Below are 20828 nucleotides of genomic sequence, written 5' to 3' on the forward strand. Positions count from 1 at the left end.
TGAGAGCACAATTTATGCACAAAGGCGTGCATTTCTTTTGAAAGATGAAAACCTTTTCTTTTGCTAGAACAGGTGCATTGCTTTGTACGTAGAAAGTGCATTTCCTGTGCAAGCTGGAAGTGCCTTTGGAAGCTTACCGCTTCCCACCAAACCTGCAATGATCCGAGCCAAAGCCAACCATGGTAAGGTACTTTGCACTGACGGAGAGTGGCTAATAGGGGGCTGTTAGTGCTGGCGAGGCCATGGAGAACTGCTCCTGTGAGCCTTATTTCTCAAGCTATGGACAGTCTTGCTTCCCTGTAAGAAGGCACAAGACCAAGATGGAGGACCTGCTGTTGCCTGGGCGCGCCTGATGAGGGGCGCCCCAGGTGCTCAGGGCTGCCGGAGAGGCTGGAGAGGAAGGCATCAGCTAAAGAGAAGACTGTGGCATGGATACTTCAATGGCAACCCCCCAATGAGGCTGCTCTCACTACCCCTACCATAGGCACTCGATGCGGCCTGTCCTGGCAACACTCCCCATAGGCAGCTGAGGTGCCTACTGAGTTGAGCAGGCCGTGGCGGAGGGTGGGTGAGGCTGCTGGACTCTTAAAAGTAAACAGAAAAAAGTGTCGTGTGAGGGATAGTGAAGACAAACCTTCAGGATTAATACTGGAAAAGGGTTATGGGAGGGAGCGCTAAACGATCACTTGGCGGGCGCATGGGGAGAAGTAGCGCCACGAGGAAAGGCAGTTTCTCACAACAAGGCATGCACTTGATGCGTTGTGAATGAGGTCGAGGCATCCGCCGATCTTGCTTGGGCGGTCTTGTTGTAGAATTCTATAGCCGTTGGGGATGAGGACATCGAGGATGTGGATGGAGGTGGATGACATCCCGGTCTCAGTAATGAAGATGGCGTCCAAGCCATGTGTGGAGAAGAATCAAAGTGAGGTCCATCAGTTCTCACTGTGGAGTGGGTTTGACTTTTAATGAATATTATTTTTTGCACTCAGTGCGGTCACCGGAACAGATTTGACATGTGCTATGGAACGTCGCCTGGAGCAACGACTGCAGCAAAAGGCGCACAGTATAAACACTTACCTGAAGCGTAGAGAGCAGTGTTTCACCATATCTCCCGGGGGAAATCATGGATGACTCTCTCAGACTGAGCGCAGAGGCGTAAGCTTCTGCATTTTCTATGTACATTTGGGGGGCTGCTTGGATGGCTGGAGGATCCCCTGCAGTGCCAAAGGTTGTAACACATATGGAGGAAGGTATGAGATGGTGTATGGGCTGCAAAATGGCGTCAACGGGTGTACAATTAAACCCCTTGCTCCCAACATTGATATAGACATTTTCTTTTATGAGTTTATGGGGGGGGAAGAGTTTCTCCTCAAAGAAAGGAGTGTGGCAAGGAGACTGCAGCTGTCTGGTGAATGGAAAGTCGGTGCAGTAGGATAGCTGGTGGAGCAGCATTGGCAAACGAAAAGAGGAAAGTCATAGTTTTGGCATTTGCATAGGAGACAAACGCAATTTGCATGACTGCAACCAAGACCTTTCTTAAGTTCCTGGAGGCCAAATACCCTTGGTAGGAGCTCCAGTAAACACATCATGGTCAAGAGAAGTCTGGCCGCATCAACTGGCGGCGGCCCCACAGCCCACCACAGTCTTCAGAAATCCGGGGTCCTCATGGATTCCAAAGATACAATGCAACCCAGGTCATGGCAGTGGCGAAACATGATCTATTTCCACAAAACACTTTTAATTAGCTTTTGATGAACTATAACCATACAAAGAAAACCAATTGTAAAGTTCTATGCAGCACGTAATCGGAGCAATGTTCCCGCTCAGTCTCCCCCATGCGTGTTGGTTGTTTTCAGGCAATAGACAATACTTTACAAATCCACATTTCTCGTTTTCGTTAGAGCATTGTTTTTGCATAATATTCATCCGTTATACACCTGCATTTGTTACCATTCATCCTTCCTACCCCCATTTTAGTGGTGGTAGCTTCCCCATCATCCAGACGCCTGGTCGTATTTAGGTGGCCACCATCTGTTTTCATGCACAGCTTGATCCCATACCCTCATCCCAGCTCTACCTTCTCCCCGGGCGGCCATCTTGGAGGGGCACTCTTATTCTAGTGCCTTGCAATGTCCCTCTTCGTGAGAACAAGGGCCGTGCTCAGAAATAACTTAACACACCTATGTGCATCAGAACCGTCCCATATCCTTGGGAGAAGCCATCTTGAGTTTGCGTTTATCGTCATCCCACCACGCGTGATCGTTCCTCGAGAATGCCACTCCGGTATCCCTTATATCTGCGTCCCACATCATGTACCGAAAGGTTATCTTATCCCTATTACACCTGGAGCCACGAACACTCCGATCCTCTCCCCATTTTTTAAATCTTTCAAGTAATGGAACCTGTGCAGGTGTTTATATGAGTTGAGGAACAGACTAGAGCTGGTTGTCACTTCCCGCGCGGATTGCAAGCACGCTCTCCAATTTTCCTCTGATCGCCTGCCTGCATCTTTACCGCACTTTTGCCTCAGTTTCTCTAGCAGGGTCAGGACACCGAGGCTTCATCTAGGGTCAGGATCTTCATCTAGTACATTCATGATCACCTAGATTTTCCACGCTGCGACCGCACTGGGTCTATCACCCCAGGATTCAGCAATGAGCGTTTTCTTGGGCCTGCGTAAACGCCAGAGGCACCGTTTGCATCCATTATAAAACACCACTACCCACCTCCTCTTACGTCTAAGTGGGAGGTACCCGATGACTCGAGCACAGAGCTCACTGCACTGGCTGCCTGCAAACACTTATGTGGAGTTTAAGTATCTCTCTCTGATCCATCGAGCCCTGCCTGGACAGGGCCTGTGGTTCCTTACTGAGAAATTCAATCATGTATCCCAAAACGAAACCTGCCATGACTAGATCAAGAAAAGTCAGAAGAGAAGACCTGGCTTTCTCTGTGCTGGCAGCTAGGCTCCAGAAGGACCTGCTTCTTCATGTCATGGTAACGCTGGCTCATGGGATATTCAGAAAACCCGAGAGAGCTAATGGCGGATAAGAACATTTTGTGGAGAGGAACCTGCCTTTGTTGTAGTTTAGTAAATCCGTTCCTTGATGAACAATGCACCTGGCTGACTGTATCTCGGTTTACTGACCATCTCGTTCCTGCCGCTCCTCCTCTGCACTCATACTCACTGCCTCATGTTCCCCCGTGTGCATCCTCTCACTTCCGCTCTTTCTCCCTACTCGCCCCGCTCTCACCTCCGCTCTTCCTCCCTACTCGCCCCGCTCCACTGGAACCCACTGTCCATAATAATCAAAGTCCGCCACACTGCGGATCTCTTCAAGGCTCGGCTTAAACTTCAAGTACTTGCTAAAGAGGGAGCTCCCCGTGCCCTCTCCCCCATCCTTCATACCCATACCCCACCATGTCCCACGTTTGTACACGCTGATAAAATGGCTCACTACGGCACGGTTTCCTCTTCTTGATTCTATTGTGCAGGCACCCTTTGCGGGAAGGCTTCAGCCATCTGTAAATGTGTTATTTTAAGTCATCTCTGATCCACACGGACACCCCTGTTCTTCAAATGACATATAAACAGACCTCCATAGCCATTCAGACATATCAATGTCCTAATATTCTGAGACATAATTTAATTCAGCGAAACACCCCACCCCTCTGTCGTCACCAGCTAAAGACACACCATTTTTTAAAGGTGATATTTTAAATGTTCTATCCTTCACTCCAGCCATTCTCGTGATGGACGGAGGGTGAGGGTGTAGCTTTCTGTATTGGGTGTTTTAGCGAGTAGCTCAAAACATTTTAGGGCCAAGAGGCGCCGTCTTGCGCTGGTCGAAGTTGGCGGGAGCGGTTGGGAACGGTGCTTCTCTATTTATTTTTTGACATTTTACTGTTCCTATACTTTTACTTGAAAAAGACACCATTCCACAATTGTTCAGTTTTAAGATAAAAGTGTAGGAAGAAGTTGAAACTTGCACTTCTGTGCACTGAACATTCCCTTAAACAGCAGGTGTGTTTGTTTGGGGGCTTTGGATTGTGCGTGGGAGGTGGCGTGGCGATGGGGTTTGTGTGTAGCGGGAGCAGGCCAGCACGGAACATAGTTACACTACTTCTTTGCGTACACTTCGACCACTGCCTTCTTGGAGATAAGTTTGCCAGCCATGCCACGTGAAAACATTGCAAATAAATTATAATTGAACAATGGTAGCTACGAAAAACCACGTGTATGTAGCACTGAGTACCACCAGTGCACTTCTAAGCGCTCAAGTAACATGTGTTTTTATTACCCAACTCCAGTTGATTAATCAGCCTCATAATACTGAAGGCTACATTTATCTGACAGGTCCCCAAATCTGTGATCTTGTGGGTGCACACAGATCTAGCCAACAGGTTCCCTAACCAGCTGAGTTATCTTATCGATTGATAGTGATTGATGGGTGAAAGGGGTTCTTAACACAGCACCATGCTGTCCTGCAATAAGGTGCTGACAGGCATTTGCCAGGAATCTCCTGTAAAGTCACACTTAATGTTGAACATTTAATGAGCTTCCCAAATTAGAAGCACGAGGAACTAGAGCCCATACGGGCAGAGAGCAGCCATGATGGAATGGGAAGCACGAAGGACTGTTGGATTCACGACCACACCATGGTGTGTGGTTTGAAGCGCAGAGCCGATGAGTGAGACCAGGATGATTTGTAACGTGCCATGAGAGTCGTGCTCTTCCCACCATTCAACCAGTCGGGCTCCATAAGCCACGCAAGAGCGGCAGCCATGATGGAATGGGAAGCACGAAGGACTGTTGGATTCACGACCACACCGTGGTGTGTAGTTTGAAGCACAGAGCCGATGAGTGAGACCAGGATGATTTGTAACGTGCCATGAGAGTCGTGCTCTTCCCACCATTCAACCAGTCGGGCTCCATAAGCCACGCAAGAGCGGCAGCCATGATGGAATGGGAAGCACGAAGGACTGTTGGATTCACGACCACACCGTGGTGTGTAGTTTGAAGCACAGAGCCGATGAGTGCGGCCAGGATGATTTGTAATCTGTCATGAGAGCAATGCTCTTCCCACCATTCAACCAGTGGGGCTCCATAAGCCACGCAAGAGTGGCAGCCATGATGGTTTTGATAGCACTGCCACGCAAGAGTGGCAGCCATGATGGTTTTGATAGCACTGCCACGCAAGAGCGGCAGCCATGATGGTTTTGATAGCACTGTGAGCTGCTGCGATTCTCTTCTTATTATAGAACGAGGCTCCAATGGTTGACTGAGCCTGTGTGTGCGGCGTCCATTTTGTGTCATTGGGCTCCAATAGGTGTGTTTCTCAGTGGGCAGCTTGATGGACTGGAAAGTGCTGTGACATTCTGGTTTTGTTCTCCACTGTACAGAGATATTTCAATAGTGAATTCCATCAGTGTGGCATTCTATATCGGTTTGCCTAGTGCTGTGAAATCCTCCCATTCTCCTTCCATCACACAGCGGGGGTCCAATAGCAAAGTCCTTTACAGCCCGAGCCACAATGGATGACAGCGCACTGAGATGACGCGCATTCAGAGGAGCTTGAAATGCTGAGCCCATCAATATGGCAGCCATGATGAAATGTATGACGCTGTGGCACCTCCTCTCAACGTCATGCAGTGTGGTACTGATGGAGTGTGCAGCACCGTGGCATTCCTTCCCACACTATGCTACTGGGCTTACAGAGCGGAGTCCATCTTTATGGCAGCCATGCTGATTCTTACAGCGTCCTTAAATCTTTTCTCACTCGATGCCCGGAGGGTCAAATACCAGAGTGTCTCAGCCTTTGGCTCACGGTGGATTTGACAGACCATGAGGGGGTTGCATTTGGAGAGCTGGACTGGAAAAGCCATCTTTTAATTGGCAACATCTTTGCAGTCTTAGTTACACCCATCATGGCCGCTGTAGGGTCGTTCCCCTCCATGGTTGGCCATGCACGGATTAATTGTGCTCTCAAGGTCTGCCAAGACCACCACGCTGTCATTCACCACTTGGGAGGGGTGCAGAGAGGTCCTCTTTCCCTATGCGATCCTTTGGAGATAACAGGAAGTGACGTCCATGTTGGATTCCTGCTGACTCTATAGTCAGCAATCCCTTGCAGGCTGTAGGATGGGAAGGCTGCTGTGGCTCGTACATGGAGGTGACTTTAAGGTTGCAGGAAGTGATGTCACTAGGGCCTCTAGTTAACGGTGTATGCATAGGGCTGAACAATCAATCCCTTGGAAGTTGCCGGAAGTGACGTCACGCAGGCTTCTAGATGAAGGTGGACTCCTTGTGGCTGGAGGGTCGGTATGGCCGGCTCTCCTGAAGCTGCTTGCGCAGCGCTGCCTTCTCCTTCTCCAGCTGGGCTATCCGGTCGCTCTTCTCTGTCACTTCCTGCCAGAGGAGAAAGAGAGCTGTGAGATAAACAAAGGAACATCCGGCCCTGGCCTTGCTTTGCTAGAAACATCACAATCAGGTGCCCGCCCATCAGGTTAGCTGCATAATGAGTCCCACACAGTGTTGCCAACCTAGCGACTTTCTCGCTATATTTAGTGAGAAAGTACGCCCCCCTGGCGACTTTTTCATTAAAAAGCGGCTCGCGAGAAATCTAGCTACTTTTTTCAATTGGTTTGGAGACTTGCTCATTTATGCAAGTTTCCAAACCAATTGAAAAAAGTGCTGTAATTCGCCCGTTTTCTAACGGGAGTAATGCAAAAACACACAAATAACTTAAAAGGGAGGTGTTAAAAGGGGAGGGGGCCACAGTAAAACACACTTATAACTTAAAAGGGAGGTGTTAAAAGGGGAGGGGGCCACAGTAAAAGCCATAAATCGCAAGGGGAAAGAAGAGGTAATTATGCAAATTAGGCAGTGACATCATCTAGCTACTTCTGGCGACTTCTAGGGGAGCCAATAGCTACTTTCTTCACTGAGGAGTTGGCAACACTGGTCCCACAACATAACACGCCTGCCCCCTCCCCCGAAATACTACCCTGAAGTGTTTAAAAATGTATGAAAACCCGACAGATGTGTGTACATTGATTTAGTGCAGGTTAGGAAGAAGGCATAGCTGTTAAGTGGCTATTTTTACTTTTGGCTATTAAGTGGTGCTTAAGGGCCACCTATAAAGGACAACTATTGCATTGGAGTACAACTGGCAGGGAAAGGGCACACAGATTCTCGCTGTGGTTTGGTTATTTGCCCACCCATTGACTGTCCACGGTCATGCTAAACCGCGTGGCCATTGACTCCCACTACCTGCCCCTCGCTCCACAAAGCACCTCCCCTGGGATCTGTTGGCACTAGTGTTATCAAGCAGTAACATTAGAATGTGTCCAGCTGAGAGGTAATGACTTAATTGCAGTTGTACATTTTCTACTGGTGTAATATAAATGTCTTAACCAAGTATAGATTCAGAAACCTGATTTATACATGTACCTTGCACTGAAGTCCTGTCAAAAACAAGAAGTGACAACCCCAACAAGCTACTTGGTGTGTGTGCGGGTCGCATGCAATGGCGTATGAGACCTACTCTTGCAGCAACGTACTTATAGTTCATCAAAACAAGAGGCACAATCTCCACTACGTTTTCAATAGGAATACACCCATTGTATGTACAAATAATCTCATGCCTTTTGCTTGTTGAACATTGGGTACAACCAACCCCTGCCCCCAAATCCGTAGGGTAAATCAGCCTCTATGCTTGGAGAGGAGGCAGGGCTGGCTGACAGGCCGCAAACAAGAATGGGGGAGGGTACCATCAGGCGGCAACCAAAGACGCACTTCAGAGGCACTGTCAAACTAACCGATGTACTAACCAAGTCCCCCTTCCTGCTCCTCCAACATAACCAACGTCACTATACACAACCAGGGGTTAGAAACACTACACATAGACACACTGAGAACCGGCAGTAGGACTCCCAGAAGCCCCCTTGTTTTGCACACTGAGAACTAATCTAATCCTCGCACTCAACCAACTCTAAAGTCTCTGGAAATAACCTTAGAGGGAACATACCTGTGCACATAGTCCATGAATCCTTCGACACTACACAAATGCACACCGACACAATACAATAAAACTCTGAACAGTCATCCGTGACTCTGGACACCTAAATGGACAAGGCTAACCAGTGCGTATGACCACAAAACTCCACTTTAACCTCATATGACCCAGACTCCCAACACAAACACTAGCACACATCCGATGCACTGAGTTCTACCCCTATGGTTTCAGCACACAGGGCCTCCCGATCCAACTCCCACACGCAAGACAATGCGCACAGATGCCAGTTCCTCCTGTTTCTGAGCCTATCCTCTCATCCTAGCCTCACTAGAAAAACCCCGCCCTCTTCTCTTGCATAGCCACGTAACCGCCTGGAAACTACCCTCGGGTGGTAGTGGTGCGCGGTATAAATCAACATAACATAACATAGCATTGGGTCTCTGGGGAGACCCGCGTGACTTTGCGAATGCCCACATGGGGAAAGGTGATGTTTTCCAGCAAGAAAGGGCTTCGAATCCCGAGGGTAGATTGTCTGCCTCTGCAGGTTCCAGACCTCTCTGGGAGGTTAATGCAGACTGATATACGCAGAAGGGGCTGGCTCAGCCGCATTCGGATCTCTATCGGACTGGCTTTGAGAGAAGAAGAGCCAGACGCAGCCACGTTGAGATCTTAGTTGAAGATCTACAGCAGACTGGTCTCCGGGCACACGCACACACTTGCACACAATTCTCAAATATAAGCTACATCTCTGCATTGTGACCCGTCAGGGTTTCCTAACTGGGCTGGGGGGCCCCGCTCATGGCCCCTGTCTGGGCTACTTGTTACGTTGTCACTTGATTTGTCCACTCTGAGTCCCATGAATTCCTCTGGAACCAGAATCCCTTAAGATGCTCTGCCAGGGTTAACTCAAGTCAACCACTCTCTCAGGTGGCTTCAGAGAAGAGTTCATGCTCAGTAGATCCACAGGTGGCAGTTTTAGCAGGGGGGTGTGGTCCCTCTAGCAAGGGAGCCTTGAGCACCCCTTGAGGAGAAGGCCCTCTGTCAGTGGCTCTGCATTTGGGCGCTATCTTCACTTTCTCTGATCAAAGCACTGCACTGAACACAAGTCAGACAGAGGAGGAAACCCACCCTCTCTGGGATCAGACTTTTTATCCCTTCCCACTGTTTGAGGACACTCCTCAGGGTGGTGTCACAAGACCCGCCTTCTAGAAGAGGCCAGGGAGCTCTGCCAGCTATTGGTCCTAGCTGTTGCCGGGGGAAGTGTCACACTTCCCATCTGAATGAGAGAGCACATGGGGGGTGAGGGTTTCCACTGACTCACATGGGATCTAGAGGGTTTCCACTGACTCACATGGGATCTAGAGGGTTTCCACGGACTCACATGGAATCTAGAGGGTTTCCACTGACTCACATGGGATCTAGAGACTTCATGCTGGCACAGGGCGTTGCAAGCAGGCGAAATGCTTGCACACGCTTTGTTGGCACTCATGGCATACTGCATGACCCTCGGAGGGAGGACACAGTACTGGCTAAGGTATTGGGGGGCACTGCCAATGGCAGGCAATAATATTTGAGGCATTCCCTACTCCCAGCTAATAGCATATTACCAAATTCCAAACATGCCCGCCTCTCAGCCAATGGCTCCACGCAGCCAATGGCAGCCAATAATATTCTAGGCATTCCCTACTAACAGCCAATAGCACATCACCAAATTTCAAACATGCTCGCCTCCCAGCCAATGACTGCACATAGCCAATGGCAGCCAATAATATTCTAGGCATTCCCTACTAACAGCCAATAGCACATCACCAAATTTCAAACATGCTCGCCTCCCAGCCAACCACCATGGATCCGGACATGGGCCTACCTTCTGGCCAAACAATGAGGTATCTTTCATTGCAATTGTTTATTCATAACACAAACCGCATTATCAGCAGGACACAGGTACTCCCTCTTAACTCATATCATCCCATCAAGCGCTCTGCATGCCTTGTGCACACCAATCAGATCTCTTCAAACTCCATGCATGCCATCTTCCCCAATTGCATCCTCTGGGATTATGACCATGCCCCTCCCACTAGCTAGCTTCCTATCCGGGTAGGTCATGGATTTCTCCCAACCAGTAGCATCTCATCCTGCTACATCTTGCATTATTCTGAACCAATCAGACCTCTGCAGCCTCTAAGATTCTCTCCTTATAACCAATGGCATCGCTTAGTCAGCTTCCCAGCCAATCACCTTTCACTCAGTGCCGGCAGTACCTGGATGAGTAGCTGGTTCTGCTCCTGCAGCGCACCCAGTGCTTGTGGGTAGAAGTGCAGCCCCGGCAATGCGGGGGAGCTGAAGCCCTGCCCAGGAGGGCGCTCCGCGGGATCATCAGTCTGCAATGGAGATGTTAAAATCTTGAAGACAAAAACACATGCTGCCCCCCCCCCTACCACCGGTACTAAGGTGCTGATGCGTGTCTAGGGGTGATGTATATAGTGGAAACCTAGCTAGAAAGCAGCGACGTGCTGAATGAAGCCACTTCTACAATGGCCACGGATTCACCCCGCTCCATAATGGTGGCTTATGTCCTGAGGATCTTCCCTCTGCCTCAATACCAAGGCCTTGTTCCTGTTCCCCGTGTCCCCTCCCCTGTGCAACCACTATGCGCTGTGCCACCCCGTGCCACTTCGTCGTAAGCCCCGGCATGCCGGGGCTCTACCCATCTGCAATGCCTCCCTGTGTGCCAGTTCTGACCGGCCTCTTCTGCCCACCTGCCATGCTGCTGCCTCTATGTGCTCTTTTCCTTGGGTGCCCCATCCCTTCCGTGCCACATGCTCACCCACGTTACTGCTACCAATGTACTCTTTCTCCCCGTGGGCCTTCGTTCTGAACCCTCTCCCCTTCGATCCTAAAGCAGACACGTACTCACCCACGTTACCGCTACCACTGTGTGGGCCTTCGCTCTGCACCCTCTCCCCTTTGATCCTAAAGCAGACACGTGTTCACCCACGTTACCGCTACCACTGTGTGGGCCTATGCTCTGCACCCTCTCCTCTTTGATCCTAAAGCAGACAGAGACTCACCCACGTTACCGCTACCACTGTGTGGGCCTTCGCTCTGAACCCTCTCCCCTTTGATCCTAAAGCAGACACGCCCACGTTACCGCTACCACTGTGTGGGCCTTCGCTCTGAACCCTCTCCCCTTTGATCCTAAAGCAGACACGTGCTCACCCACTTTACCGCTACCACTGTGTGGCCTTCGCACTGAACCCTCTCCCCTTTGATCCTAAAGCAGACACGTGCTCACTTACGTTACCGCTACCACTGTGTGGGCCTTCGCTCTGAACCCTCTCCCCTTTGATCCCAACACAGACAAGTGTTCTCACTATACAAACTTATTGGCTTTGCCAAGGTCTCTGTGTGTCACCAGCAACTGACCTTTCCAGGGCCGGAGAAGAGGTTATTGAGGCTGAGGTTCACTTCCTGGATCCTGGCCAATAGCAGGCAACCGTAGTTGGAGTAGGGGTCTGCCAGGAAGTCCTGGAGGTGGGGAAGTTAGAAAGGGAACATTGTATTTATCATGACCTGGCAAGGACAAGGTTCTTCAGCAGGGGCCTCCTCGCCAAGTGCATAAGGCATTGGAAGTTGCCCGTTGCTGAGTTAGACCCTGGGGGAAAAAATCAAAGTAACAAATCCTCATTTAAAATAAAGAGAACATTGCAGACAGGAGCCATGGTGAACATGAGCTGAGGTGAAAGATGGCCATCCAACCCATCATGCCTTTTTGAAGGAATTAGTGATTGGATTTGGGTGCCAGTACTGGTACTGCAGTGTAAGGTACACCTCCGGATGCCAGCATTGATACTGTAGCGTAGGGCGCGCATAGCGATGCCAGCACTGATATAGTAGTGTAGGGTGCACATGTGATTACCAGCATTGATACCATGGTGTAAGGTGTGCATCTGGATGCCAGCATTGATAATGTAGTGTCAGGCACACTTCCGGATGCCAGCATTGATACTGTAGTGTCAGGTACACCTCCGGATGCCAGCATTGATACTGTAGTGTATGGCACGCATAGCGATGCCAGCATTGATACCATAGTGGTGGGCACGCATAGTGATGCCAGCATTGATAATGTAGTGTCAGGTACACCTCCGGATGCCAACATTGATACTGTAGTGTCAAGTACTTATCCAGATGCCAGCATTGATACTGTAGTGTAGGGCGCTCATAGCGATGCCAGCATTGATATAGTAGTGTAGGGTGCACAGGGTTGCCAGCATTGATACCATAGTGTAAGGTGTACCTCTGGATGCCAGCATTGATACCATAGTGGTGGGCACGCATAGTGATGCCAGCATTGATATTGTATTGTAGGGCGCACATGTGGTTGCCTGCATTGATATCATAGTGTAAGGTGTACATATGGATGCCAGCATTGATACCATAGTGGTGGGCACGCATAGTGATGCCAGCATTGATATTGTATTGTAGGGCACACATGTGGTTGCCTGCATTGATATCATAGTGTAAGGTGTACATATGGATGCCAGCATTGATACCATAGTGGTGGGCACGCATAGTGATGCCAGCATTGATATAGTAGTGCAGGGCGCACATGTGGTTGCCTGCATTGATACCATAGTGTAAGGTGTACATATGGATGCCAGCATTGATACTGTAGCATAGGGTGCACATTCGGATGCCAGCATTGATTCTGCAATGTGAGTGAGCTGAGGGGAATAATGACCCCCTTTCAGCCCAAGTTGATGGAATATCTGCTATGTAGTTTTGGTTTAATTTCAGAGGCATAGGTCTCTGATGAGCACCATCCTGGACAAGCGTTTGGTCTGCAGTTTCTGACTATGGAGAAAGGCCTTCTACGACTGCATTTTCAGGCATGAGAGACCAGAAACTGGTTCATGTTCTGGCAGAGATGCCATTATTGTCTGGACTTAAGAGCTGCCGCGTTGGTTGACAAACACCATTACAGCTCCTCACTGCATCGAGACCAGCTTACCCTGCTACCCGTGTATCAGGAAGAGAGGAAGGCAATGTTGGGATTTATGGTGGCAAAGACCCAGAAGATGAACAAGCCTCCCCGGAAGACAAAGGTGTAGCGGGGAACACAGTGAGGGCCACAAACCCGCAGAGCAGACAGTAATGATACCCAGATAACCAAGAGTCAAGTATTCCTTGGGAGTGATCTCCCTCATCCCAGTGATGATATTCAAGGAAACAAGAGTCAAGAAAGTCAAAGGGGTAGTCTCTCAGAGATTTTGGTTCTTTGACCGAAGTGCAATTATTTGCATCAGAATTGACCTTAGTACATTTTGCTGTGAATCACTTTGCACTTCTGCCAAACATACTCTAACATCCCTTACAAGCTCACCCCAGCCACCCTCCCCTACTTACCTGCTTGCTCACCTCCACTTCCCCTGCTGCATCAGATCCATCCATCTAACGTGGGTCAGATCTGACGCCGCAGGGTCCCCTTTTCTTCTTATCCCTTTTATTTTTGGGTCCCGCACCTCCAATCTTCGGGAAGTGGGTGAGACACCCGCAAACCCCCAAGGCTAAAAATACTAAACAAGGGGAGCGGCGGAAACCCCCGCAACCTCCGCTCCACATGTTCAGTATTTTTCATAACCGATCCAATGGTACTGGCCGAATTCTGTCAAATGTACCATTCGATTGATTATATACGAGCAAATTGGCTAATACCATCTCCTTGATTACAGAAGTAGTCTCCAAAATAAAGAGTGTGTCAGGCGTGAACTCCCTCGCCTTGGTGGTGACACAAAGAACCATAACTCTCAAGAGTGCCTCAGGAGTGAACTTCCTCATCACAGTGGGAACCCCAACACATGTGAAAGAAACCAAAAGGACCAAGAACTGTCCGGGAGCAATCTCCCCAATAGTCAAGATATAAAAAGTTCTTGCAAAGGACTAGCGCTAAGAAGAAGAATTGATAAAGACTTAACTCTGTTGTTTGCAATTTGCAAATCCCTGGGAGGAAGTAAAGAGACTTCTAAAGAACCGCACAAAGGTCTATCCAGGAACAGTCTCCAGAACTCTTCCAGATAGACATGGGGAAGGGAGTCACTCTCCTGGTCTAAGTGCATTTGGTAAATCAGGCCCAGTTGCAAGAAACTGCTGTTAAGTCTGCCTAAGTCTGGACTGTTCCACCAGGAGATGGGAGCCATTCTCCTGGTGGCTTTGATAAGAAGTTAATTGAATCTCTTTTGGTTTATTTTTTAGTGGTAGGGATAGAGTAGTTGGTTTGGACAGAGGACGGTGTATTGGTTTTTGAGTGACATCCTGATGAGCACCCGGGTTATTCTGTGTTGAGGTAGGGAAGACCCCTCTAGAATAGGGCAAGGCCAGTTCTTTTATTTATTTGCATAAAAGTCCATAGCCAAAATTATAACAGTTCGTCTGCCCCCTTACCGTCAAGATCCGAGTCTACCTCCCCCTTCTCCTCACCTGACTCCCCTGAGGTATATCCTTGAAGGTCAGTCTCGGTCTTCTGGGGTCTTCTCTTCGTCCTTGAACCTTTGACTCCAGGTGCTCGAACCTTCTTTTCGTGTAGGTAAGGTCTGGCCCCTCCGGAGGCCACCTTGGCAGAGGCTAAGACCTGCCCTAGGGGAACCCCAGGGGGCCAGCCTCAGTACTAGGGAAAAAGCTCGAAGGAAGAAAAAACCCTAGATCATAGATGGGTTCAGATGATGAGTTCAAGAGATGGCACAGATCTTCAGGTATAATGTCCGGGATAATCGTAATGATGGAATACACAATCCGAAGAGAGGATAATGATAACAATGGATAAAAAGAAGAAGAGAGAGCTAGGAGGAAAAAACTAGAAAAGTAAGGAAGGGGGAGTAACGAAGAAAGGGTTGGAAAAAACAAGAAATAAAGAAAGTAGCGGAGAGAGAAAAGAAGGAGGAAGTAAGTTAACGGTAATACACACAAGAGAAGAAGCAAAAGGGAACACCTTATTAGGCTCTGCTGAATGCGGCGCAAAGAGGCGACGCCGAGGCCGCCAGCAAGAAGGAGGCAGAAGTCGAGCTGACAGGGAGGTACGCAAGGAGTACGGAAGGGTTCTGTGAAAGAAGAGCCGAAGCCGACCCCACAGGGCGGTAGGCAATTAAGCTCTGCCGAATGCGGCGCAGAGAGGCGACGCCGAGACCGCCAGCAAGAAGGAGGCAGAAGTCGAGCGGACAGAGAGGTAAGCAAGAGTACGGAAGGGTTCCGTGAACGAGGAGCCGAAGCCGACTACACAGAGCGGTAGGCGAGCTAGAATAGTCAGGAGGAGAGGAGGAAAACAAACAGCTGAGCAATAAAGGAAAGCGGAAAGAAAATAGATGTACGGAACCAAGGAGGACAGGTAGAAAGAGAGGGTATAAACGTAGTACAGGCTACTACAGGAGGGCTGTAGAGGAATCAGCAGTACAGGAGGGAAGAATGAGTACACAAGTCTCGGAGCGTTGAATGAAAACAAAACACAGATACAACGCGCCGAGTAGTAGGCGGGCCTAGATTTATAGGCGCCGGCGCCATGTTGGGTGAGGACTAGAAGGTTCATCGAAGTCTGAACTTCCAGCGACTCCAGCATTTCCAATCCTGGTTCCTGACACTTACTCTATCTCGCCACACCACCCACAACCTGACTTAGTGATGACAGTCGCTGTTCGCTGTCACTCAGAGAACTCTGTTTCGCAACTCACAGCACCATTGTACAAGCAAGGAAGAAAAATGGGTACAACAAGCAGGAAACATTCCTCCACAGCCTCCGATTCCATGGCAATAAACAAAAGGAAATGATGACAGAGATGTGGCAATGTCTGTCACAATTGGTGGGACAAAGCTATGGCGATCCCCGGTGATTCTCTGACTCCATGTGTCTCCAATTTGCCTCCAGGACTCATCAGATGGGTCATTGTGGGAAGCTTTCTCTCATCAATGGTTGGGGAACTCCTCTACACTTTGTACGCCCAATCCTTGGATTTCTCCGGTCATGCCCAGGCTCCGGATGACTATAGCGCATTGTGCTGGCATGGGCAAGACTTCTATGGTTACTGACGCATCTCAATCTTCCCACGGAACCACCAATTGCACTCAGTGTGCACCCATGTGTCTTGACAGGGGAGGGTGGTCATACCTTGCGTTCCAATCGTAGGCTCTTACAGCTCTTGTCTTGGTACCTGAGCAGCTTTGCTATCGAGACCTAGGCATCACTGATGAATGCTACAAAGTTTCTTCGTGCAGCTAAAGCTTCATAAAGTCACAGATCTCATGTGAAGGAAGTGAAGCTTGCGGTTACTTTGGTGGCCTGCGACCCTACTCAAGCCTGGCCTGATCATTAGTTTGCTTACTTAAAGTGCATCTTTCAGCCATCAGCTACTACACTTCTAAGGAAGCTGATTCTTAATTTTTGCCTCACCATTTAGTTACACAGTTCACGAATCGGTTGTGGCAGAAATTCACTGCGGCTCAAAGGGTGTCAAGCTTGCGGCAGCTCAGCACTTTTCTTACAATTCTCACAGAGGAGCCTTTCGAGTGATGCACGGGGGGCGGAGGGGATTAAGGCAGTGTCCTGGAAAACAACCTTCATTGTCGCTATCAAATCTGCCCAGAGTTGGAGAGCTTCAAGCGCTGTAGACCAAAGAACTTTGCCCAAAGTTATTTAGACATAAACTGGTCCTCAAATCACATCTCTATTTTCTGCCTAAGGTGCCAACTGGATTTGGTCCGTCACAGCCAGGGACTCTGCCCACCTGTTTTTGCTTATCATACCTCAGCGTTGTAGTGGACGCGTAACACTCTGGCTGCCAGGAGCGCGCTCAGATACTACCTGGGCCGGCCAAGATATTTCCTCTCTTCGGACTGTCAGTATGTGGCCTTTGACAAAACCACACGAGGTCAAGCCCACTCCAAGCCAGGATTTGTTTTTCGGATTATCTCCTAAAGTTTTGTCGGCAAACATCAGAACGCAGGTGCTTCCAAGACAGATCACTGCGCATTCTACATGTGCTAAGGTTACGATTACAGCATTTCGTCCACTGGCTTCCCTGTAGGACATGTGGAAGGCTGCGACGTGGAGAATGCCTCATACATTCACGAAACAATACTGTCTTTGTGTGGCCTCGAGAGCAGAGGCATCGGAGGGGCAAGCTGTCCTTCAGCATCACTTTCAATTAGGTGAGAACAACCTCTGAAAGAGCTAGTGCTAAATAAATAATGGGTTCTTACCTGTAACTCTAGTTCTCCAGCACTGGTATCTTTCCTCTTTATGTAAAGAGGAGACTTGTGTATAGGCGTGTTATAAATGCCATATCATATTATATCATATCATAAAGCGCCACCAGTAAACGAGAACTTCCCACACACAGCATACATACATACAAAGAAGACATTAGACCAAGAACTTTACAAGGGCTGCGCAAGCCCAGAGATTCAGCGACTTGGTTAGGGGTATTTTTTAACACAATACTTGGGTCTTACGTGTATGCCTGAGTCTTTAAGGCTAAAGAGCAGGCTTATTGCTGGCTGCCTGGGAATGCTTTTTTAACAGGAGCGTGTGAAGTGCTTTCCTGAATTTCACGTAGTCTGGGCTCAGTCTTGGTTTTGTGGGGACCGCATTCCACAGGTCCAGGGTGGCCACCACCAACTGTCTTTTCCCCAAATCTTCTGAGTTACAGTTTCCAGGAACAGTCCTAAGCCGGTCCTAAGTCCTAAGCCGGTGCTAGATGTCAGGGCTCTCCTAGGGGTGGATGAGGGGAACCGGCCTGGCAGATATTTAAGTTCCATTTTCCAAGCCACTCTCTTGGTGATACAGAGGACCTTGAATTCAATTTTCAGCTGAACGGGCAGCAGGTGGTGGCTTTTAAGTGCTCCAGAGATGTGGTCATGCTTCTGTCATGATTCCTGCCCCTCATGTCCCCAGCCCTCCAAGATGTCAGGCTGGAGCCAGGCCACGATCACCTACATGGCCCTCAAGGGCATCTCCATCCCTCCAAAGACCCACTTGGAGTCAGACTTGGCGCTTGTGGCACCAGACCCACTCACTCCCATAGGATAACATTGGGGATTGGACTTGTAGTGCATTGATGGGGACAAGATGGATGCCCCACATATTTCGGTTCCCAGAACTGCATGTGCAGTCTGGTCTTTTGGGTGTGGTTCAGCCCAGAGACACCTGGGATACCCAGAGACTATTTAAGCCACCCCCAGGCTGAGAGACATGCATTGCGTTTTCTGCACCTGCAGCGTGACACTCACCGTGTTCGGATCGGTCTCCAGTAGGCCTGCATCTTTCTTCTGCGCTCAGCTCCTGCAAGAACAAGAACACCATCAGGAACAGCCTTACCTTGCGGCGCTTCTGCCCATCATTCATCGCTCCTTCTGTTCTACGGGCATCTTTGGCGGTGTCATTCCCATCCCGGCACGCTGCTTCCTAAGGAAAAGGGAAAAGAACAAAAAAGGCATTAGTAAGCATTCTGGCAAATCTTCGCTTATTTTTAAAGACTGTACAAGCTTCAAACGCTTACCTGAATCCCAGCCTCTCTGGGGGAACTCTGTCTCCGGAACTTCTCATCCATCTGCAAGAGGGAAAAGACACTCCAGGTTAGCGTGGAAACATCTAGAGGCACCGCATACCGCGCTTACTTACCGCATTTCTTCTTCATAACCGGCATCCACGCTGAAAACATTGCGGCTCCTAAAAGACACAGAAAAAGAACTCAGTTCAATACGAATACGAAAGGGTCGCATCGCGCATCGTGCTCTCACTCACCGTCTGTGCTACTCATCTCAGCAGCACGTCGCCATCCCCGGACGCCGGCCATTATCTAAGGAAGGAAAGGAACGAAGTTAGAGATCTGCTCAAAAGACTCATTATACTTACCTGTCGGACTCTTGCCAGTGAAGTAACTAGACAGCAATGAGCCCGCATCAATCAACGCGCCCCTGCGCTGAAAGCAGGACGGAGAGCACACTTTCCAAGAAAACAAGGTGAGCTGTGGATCAAAGGGAAGAGTTGGACCCCGGGGAAGAAGGGGTTGAAGCACACATAGACAATAGTGAGTTAAACTCTACCAATCCTGTGTTTCAGGCACAGTCTCCAGTCGAGTAGACTCCAGGGAAGGATTTTAGGTCATAAGAGGTCAGAACAGGCTGAGTGACATCCCCGTGGATACCAGGTGAGCGTTACAGCTTCTTTAGCCTAAAGACTAGCCATGCTGCCCTGTGTATGGCCTGAAGCCGGTAGATTGAATCAGAGCCTGTGCCATTTGGACTTTCTGGTTCATGCTCAATGCGGGAAAGGCCTTTTGCAACAGTTTGATTGTAGATTGGAAACTTGCCATCCGTTGACGAGATATGCTTGGAGAAGGAGAGGAATTGGTTGAATGCCACTCCTACGTGGTGTGTAATTTCCACTTAGATTCAGGCAACAGGATGGATGTTCAACCTGCTCCTGCTCAACCGGCTCCATGATAACCTGGGTATCACTGATTAGGCCCTGGCCTGGCTAACCTCCTTTCTCTCTGACCGACCCAGGTCCAACTCGGATCCTTCCTCCTTTCCATCTTTATCTCTACCTGTGGTGTCCCCCAGGGGTCTAACCTCTCTCCCTGGCTGTTCAACCAATACCTGGCACCTCTTGCCCACTGCATTGCCGCTCTCTGCCCCACCTTTTCAGTGCTATGCAGATGATACTCAGCTCTCTTTCAGGCTCCCCTCAGCCGCCTCTTCTCCTTCTCTCATCCCGGATTGTCTGTCCGCAAGCCAGGGGTGGTGTGCCGCTAATGATCTCTGCCTTAATGCCTGTAAAACAGAGATCCTCCTCATCGGAACACCCACTCCCTCCTTTCCTGTCACTCTCTGGCTGCCCACACTGGGCCCTCTTCCTGCTCCCACCTGTGAGGCTAAAAACCTCAGGGTCATCCTCGACTCCACACTTTCCTTCTCGCCTTACATCTCTGACGTCTCTAAGAAGTCACACTACCAGCTGCACCTCCTCAGAGGTATTCTTCCTTTTCTCACTTTTCCCCCAGAAGCTCACTGTCTCCAGAGCCATGGTTCTCTCTAGGCTGGACTACTGCAACAGCCTCTTTCTAAATCTGCCTGTCTCTACTCTTCGCCCTTTGCAACTCATCCAGAACAGGGCTGCGAGACTTGTCCTTGGCCTCAAGCCCAAGGATCGCATCTCTCCAGGATCAAGTTCAAGACCCTCTGCATCGTCCACAAGGCTTTCTGGGGCCAGGGACTGCAATACCTCCAACTCTCTGTACCGTGATATCTTCCTACTCTGGCCCTCCGCTCCTCCACCTCCAACTCCTGACTGTCAGTCGCTGCTCCAAGGAACAAGTTGGGGGGCAGATCTCTTTCTTCGGCTGGTGCATCTCTCTGGCAGCCTCCCTGCCTCTCTGAAGTTGAGCTGAACCATCTCCGGTTCCGGAAGCACCTCAAGACCTTCCTCTTTGCTTCTGCCTTCTCTCTTCCTCTCCCCTGCTGATGTCCTGTCTGATCCACGCACTGTCCTGCTGCAAGCCTGCACTGCCTCTTGGCACCCCCTGCACTTGTATTCTGTATCTGTAACCCTACAAGCCCCTCTCCTGCACTTATTAGACACTCAATGTCTGCACTTTTGAGCACCCGCGCTTGCCACCCATTTGGCTGCACTACTTGTTTCCGTTTTCCTTGTGCTGCACTTCTCCATCCTCCCTCCCCCCGGCACTTCTCCCCTTCCTGTTCCCCGCACTTGCCCGATCTGAATGTCACTAGGCCTAGTAAGATTGTAGTTTTTTTGTCCTCCCT

General features: G+C 49.6%; 1 protein-coding gene across 3 annotated transcripts in view; it reads right to left on the reverse strand.

Moving 5' to 3' along the window:
• Nucleotides 1-1720: 1720 nt before the first annotated feature.
• SAPCD1 (suppressor APC domain containing 1) overlaps nt 1721-20828 on the reverse strand; it is a 143027-nt gene continuing 123919 nt past the window's right edge. For all 3 annotated transcript variants that reach the window (XM_069635148.1, XM_069635147.1, XM_069635149.1), the window contains 3 exons: nt 11445-11546; nt 10280-10399; nt 1721-6409 (listed from right to left, as the gene is read on the reverse strand). In XM_069635148.1, coding sequence (XP_069491249.1) covers nt 6287-6409; nt 10280-10399; nt 11445-11546 — 345 coding nt within the window. In that variant the 3' untranslated portion in view covers nt 1721-6286. The remainder of the gene's footprint in view (nt 6410-10279; nt 10400-11444; nt 11547-20828) is intronic.

The sequence above is a fragment of the Ambystoma mexicanum genome, chromosome 13 (genome assembly GCF_040938575.1).
Source record: "Ambystoma mexicanum isolate Mex_15411 chromosome 13, UKY_AmexF1_1, whole genome shotgun sequence".
In the NCBI taxonomy this organism is placed as follows: domain Eukaryota; kingdom Metazoa; phylum Chordata; class Amphibia; order Caudata; family Ambystomatidae; genus Ambystoma; species Ambystoma mexicanum.